We start from the raw sequence: 6,085 nt of genomic DNA, 5'->3' as shown, positions 1-6,085 counted from the left end.
GATTGCGGTATTTTGTTGGGAACATAGCTATTACATACCTTCAAATCAAAAAGACGGATTTCAGTGGGAATTATTATACTCAACAGCTGCTGTGACAAGCTAAAACTTGGAATAGATGCGCTTTAGACCTGATGTACCCGCGTTATCAAATCTTGTAGGGCTGGTGCATCGGGAATTATCCGTTCCGTTTACGGTGCGACAACCGAAATAATTCTTGTATAAATTTCTCGTGCAAACTTGTCGCATACTTCAACACAACACAAACCAAATCACAGATGACAGATGACAGAAACAATGACTGAACCCACGGCCGTGGAGCCTAGATCTACCGAGAAAATCGTTGAACATGCTGAACTACCGAGTTCTGAACAGCCATCCGAGGAGGCCTCAGACGACGATATCAATGGCTATGTTGAAGGAACAAAATTATACCTTCTAACTTTAAGGTAAGATTCATGAGTTTTAATATACCAGCGAAGACAAGACTAACAATTCACATTTCAATTCAGCCTCACTATGCATGCTCATTGGCACTATCGAACTCACAGTCATAAGCACATCACTAACCTCAATCACAAACGACCTCCATGGTTTCAACAAAACCGGCTGGATTGTCACTGGATATCTAGTCACCTATTCCAGTGAGTCATTATCTATAGACTCAGTTCAACCAAGATCTTGAAGTGATAACCTAGTAATCTACAGGTACATTCATCATCTGGTCCAAACTCAGCGACGTCTTCGGCCGCAAATCCTGCATCATAACTTCCGTCTTTATCTTCGTCATATTTTCCGGAGGATGCGGAGCCGCGCAAACCATAACCCAACTGTAAGTTATCTACTCCCTTCCCTTCAAATCTCTACATCTTTATTTTGAAAGCTCTAGAACAAGTCATAACAAAACTATACAGAATAGTATGCCGCGTATTCCAAGGCATCGGCGCAGCCGGCGACCTCGCCCTCGTCTTCGCCATCTCCTTCGAAATGATCCCCAAAGCCAAATTCCCAACCTACACAGCTATATTCGCTGTCGTGACTACTCTGGGCTATATTACCGGTCCGTTGATCGGTGGTGGGTTTGCGCAGAACTCGACGTGGAGATGGGCGTTTTTTTTAAGTGCGTTTTTCCTCACCTTGATTTGTGAGAAAGCTGAACTAACATCAGGAAAGTGTACCAGTTGGTGCATTAGCAATCGTCCTCCTAATAATCTTCGTCCCCAACGGCTTCCCCCACCAAAACAACCCCAATCCGCGATCTCGCTCTCTCGCTACAAAATCCAGCCGTTCCTCTCTCGCAAAAATTGACGGCCTAGGAGTTTTCCTCTTCCTCGGTGCTTCATTCTTACTCGTAACTGTGCTTCTTAGCGCTGGAAACGACTTCGCATGGAACTCTGCTACTACTATCGTGTTATTTATTATTTCTGGGTTCTTGTGGATTGCTTTCGCGGTGAATGAATGGTTCGTTACAAATGATAAGAGGATTCCCGAACCGATTTTTCCGTGGAGGTTTGTCTTGAATAGGAAGTGGATGGGGGCTTTGTTGTGAGTGTGAAACTATCTTTTTGATTCCTCAAACTATGCAAGATGAGATTCATATTCTGTACACTTAACAGAAATTTGTCTCTGACCAAAACAATCTCATCCCACAGACTCTCCCTCCTCTCTGGCATCCCCTGGAACGCCATAACCATCAACCTTCCCCAACGCCTGCAAGTCGTAAACGGGATGTCCCCGGTGGCGGCCTCCGTGCGGCTAATCCCCTTCACCGCTCTCATTGCCTTCGGCAGCGTCATCGCAAACGTCTTTCTAAAACTGCACGTTCCCATCTATCTCATGTTCATCGGTTCCTGTCTGCAAGTCATTGGCTCAGCTTTACTATCCACAGTTTCCAAGGACACCCATATCGACCATGCTATTTATGGATATGAAGTCATTGCTGGTCTTGGAATTGGTATCGTGATTGCGATGATTATCGTTGTACCGCCACATATGGTGGAGAAACGGGATTTGGCGATCTCATCTGGTGCGTTGCTGCAATTCCGCGCGCTTGGGGCTGCGATTGGTTTGGGTATTACGAGTGCGACGATGAATAACTACCTCTCCTCGCACCTTACGCATATCCTGACATCTGAAGAAATAACGCAAATCTTCCACTCCATATCATCTATAACCACATTTCCCCCAGAAGTGCAGCTAAAGGTCTTACATGCGTTTGCGGATGGATATCAATTACAAATTCAGATTATGGCTGCGTTTTCAGGGTTACAGGTTTTGCTCGTGGCGATGTTTTGGGGGAGGCCGCAGGTTAGGGTCTAGGGTGTCAAGGGGGAAGTGGAAGGAGAATAGGGTGGAGCATGAAGCTTGTAGGCGGAGGTAAGCAGATTGGCAGTTAAACAAAGGTGTAGGTACAAAGGTATAAGACTCATTACTAGTAACTATTCGATGGGAATTTTAATCTACTTTCTCCTCTCGTTTCTCCTCTCGTGTCTCCTCATAACAGAACTTATCAGGGAGGGACTCGGACCTCAACTCGTAGTAGAACGCATCTTGAACTTCAGTTTTCTCGGTTAGATCCGCATGCCCCGTGCTAAGTGGGTATCATGATAGGGGACGCGGGGGGAGGGGACTACAGTACTAGGCATTAAGTTTGTGCGAAAGGCCTTTTTCCACCAAAACTCATTTTCTTTAAAATATAATTAAAAATCAATTTCTAATTTCAATAAGATCAAAATTCAGAAATTGATAAAAATTCATTAAATTATTAATAAAAAATGAATGAATTATTTTTATTGATTTTTATTTTGATTGAAAAAGATTTTGAATTTGAAATTGTTTAAAAACTTATTAAATTCGCTTATTTTTGATATAGAAATTGATTCTCAAAAAATATTCAATTTCAATTTTATATATTTTATTAAATTAAAAATATATGATTATAAGATTATTACATAATTAAATTCAATTGATTCTGATTTTATAAATATAAAATTTATTAAAAAAATATTCAGTATATAAAGATTAATATTTAATTAAAATTGAGATATTGATATTTTTATTTTTTAATATAATTGAATATAATTTCATTTGAAAATAATTTAATAAAATAATTCTTTTTGCATTATATAATTTGATTAATTTTTTATAGAAAATCAAAATCTGAAAAAAATATATTGAAAAATTAATTTATAATTATTTATTGAAATAATTGAGTTTATTCGAAGAATCAATTCGCGCGAACTTAGCTGAGGTTGCTGTAACGAGAAATAAAAAAACAAAACGCAAAATTTGACCTGTCGATTATTCCAGATATCCTGAAACAATCAACCGATATGATTTTTGATTATCTGAAAATCTTTAATTCAATTACTCATTCATCAATTCCTCTTATATTTCTGTACATCATTAACAAGTCTTCATCACTTCTGTTATGAGCCGCTGCCAAGAAAGGGGAACTCACATCATCCACCCTCCCCAAATTCCCCTTATCCAACGAATTCGTCGCCCTCATCAATATTTGTCCCGCCCCCTTCGCAACCCCAATCGCCGGTCTCAAAACCACAACCGGTGCATGGCTTCTCACCGCCCTTAACACTCCCTTCGCACTCCCATCTTCCATTGCCTCCTCAGGGACCGCAATAATCGCATCCCTTGATAACAATAAATCACGCTGAAGGCCTTCATAACCGCCCTTCAGACCCTGGAATAAACCATTCGGTTGATTGACGTAGAGAGATATTTGTTTCCTTTCTTCTTCATCGTCGTCGCCGAACGTGTAGGGATGATTGAATGAAGATGCTTCGGATCCAGGACCGAGGTAGTCTTCTGCTCTTTGAAGGACTGTTTATACGCCAATTGCGACTTTGGCGCCGAGTTTAACGAGCTCGGTGGCAGTTGTTTTGGCGAAGCCCTATAATAGCAAAATTAATATCTAGATAAAAAAATTCAATATAAAGCTCTATACAATCTTTATATAATATAAAATATTATATTAAAAAAAATTGTTATTAATAAAATATATACTTTATTATTAATAAATAAATCAATTCAAAATCGAATCTATTTATTATTAATATTTTATGAGAAATTGAAAAAATATTTTATATAAAATCAATATCTTTTGAATTCAATTATAAATAAACTCAAAAATAATTATATTTCTAATTTTCTAATGAAAGTTTAAAGATATTTCTTAAAATTAGAATTATAAATCTATTATATTAAATCCTTAAATCCTCTATAATCCTTTTTCAATACTATTTTCTATTTTATTTAATGTTATAATCTTTATATTATTAATTAGATTATTAATTAGATTATTAATTAGATATTAATTAGATTATTAATTAGATTATTAATTAGATTATTAATTATTGAAAGTTTTTATTTCATATATCTTTTTATAAATCAAAATTCTAATATTATCATAATTTTCGTTTAATTATAATTTTGAATAATAATATATATTTTCTTACGTTACTTATTTATTTACTATTTAATTATTATTATATATATTAATATTAAATTTCAAAATAAATATAACAAACATTTTAAATATAAGCTTTTTAATGATATAATTATCATTATCTTGAAATTGTTATAACAAAAATTATAATTTGTTATATAATAGACTTTTTTTAAATTTAAGTATAATTTGTATTTAAAATTTTAAATATATAGAAACTTTAATTAATCATAATTAATTTAATTTTTAATTTAAGATACTTAAAAGAACTTTATTTAAAAATTTAAAAAGTAATTTATAATAAATATAAAATATATTTATTACGATCTTTAATTAAATAATTAATTATTAGAGTTAATGATGACTTTACTACTGATTTATAAAAATATGAAATATTTCAAATATATTCAGAATAATAGATCTATTATATAAATTCTATCAGATACCTACTCTCTAATACTTACCCTCATTTCGTACAGACTCACCTAATATACGTCAATCAAAAAGAAGCTAGCTCCCTATAAATATAAGTCCCTATAAATATAAAAATAATTATAACTAAACTAATTATAACTAAACTAATTATCAAGATTGAATTTAAAATATAATTCTTTTTACTCAAATTTACTTAACAAATAAGAGATTCAGAATAAGATACTTTTATATTTGAAATATAATATTAGGATTGACTACTTTACTACTAACCTATAAAAGCATACAATATTCAAAACACATTTAAAATAATAGATCTACTATATAAACCCTATCAGATACTCGCTTTCTGATATCAATATATATTAAAAAACTAATAATTTAAAAGAATTTTAATAAGAGGTCTTCATTAAAATCTAATATTATCAATAAATTCTATATTTTCATATTTATATTAATAAATTATTTCAAATGATATCAAGATTCTAATATTTTTAAAATAATATTTCGATATTTAAGGTTAAAATCATTTTCTAATTAACTCAGTTTATTTTCAATTTTTCAAAGAAATGAATTAAATAAACTTTATATTCTAATTATATTGTATATACTACTTTTTGTATCACCCGCGAGAGGGGTAATAATATCACGGGATCAGATCTACTTGCTGATTTCTCATCATTACTTCCGAGCTTCTGTTATCAAGTCATCTCGAGATCGTATTCTTGATTGAGGGGCACTAAATAAGCGAGTGGAGCACTAATACACTTTAGACTTGGATAATTGCCGTGTGGAGTGTGGTTACCCTTGCGCACCATGACAATTCTTCATTATTCAAGTGTGGGGATTCAAAATGAAAGTGTTTGATCTTCCAACTTTTGAAGAAGGTAGATAGGTAGATGTTGAACAGCGAATGGTGTTCATGATGGGTGTGACGAGGTTTATGCTCGATATTAAAGCAACTGTATGGTTTGTTTTTTGAGATCGACAATCATGAATACTACTCTGCATATATAACTCATTACGCTGACTGAAATTCGAAATGGTAATTTACACCAACATTTTGTTGAGAACTAACCTCCCATCTAAGCCCATTTTACATTAATCGCAGGTCCAATGGATACCATTACGCCCTGCTCCACACATATCCATAAATCATAAGTCATAAATACCCAAACTCATATCCTAAAC

General features: G+C 33.7%; 1 protein-coding gene across 1 annotated transcript; it reads left to right on the top strand.

Moving 5' to 3' along the window:
- Positions 1–294: 294 nt before the first annotated feature.
- On the top strand, positions 295–2,374 carry EAE98_006724 (uncharacterized protein; the record flags this gene model as incomplete). The annotated part of the gene is made up of 6 exons (XM_038954347.1): positions 295–446; positions 475–641; positions 706–829; positions 912–1,117; positions 1,179–1,542; positions 1,650–2,374. 6 exons carry the CDS (start codon positions 295–297, stop codon positions 2,314–2,316), a joined length of 1,680 nt encoding a protein of 559 aa, XP_038809027.1. The 3' UTR covers positions 2,317–2,374.
- Between the last annotated feature and the right edge of the window lie 3,711 nt (positions 2,375–6,085).

Source organism: Botrytis deweyae (assembly GCF_014898535.1).
Source record: "Botrytis deweyae strain B1 chromosome Unknown BDEW_015, whole genome shotgun sequence".
In the NCBI taxonomy this organism is placed as follows: Eukaryota; Fungi; Ascomycota; class Leotiomycetes; order Helotiales; family Sclerotiniaceae; genus Botrytis; species Botrytis deweyae.
The sequence above is the reverse complement of the archived record's forward strand: the minus strand, read 5'-3'. Positions and strand labels throughout refer to the sequence as shown.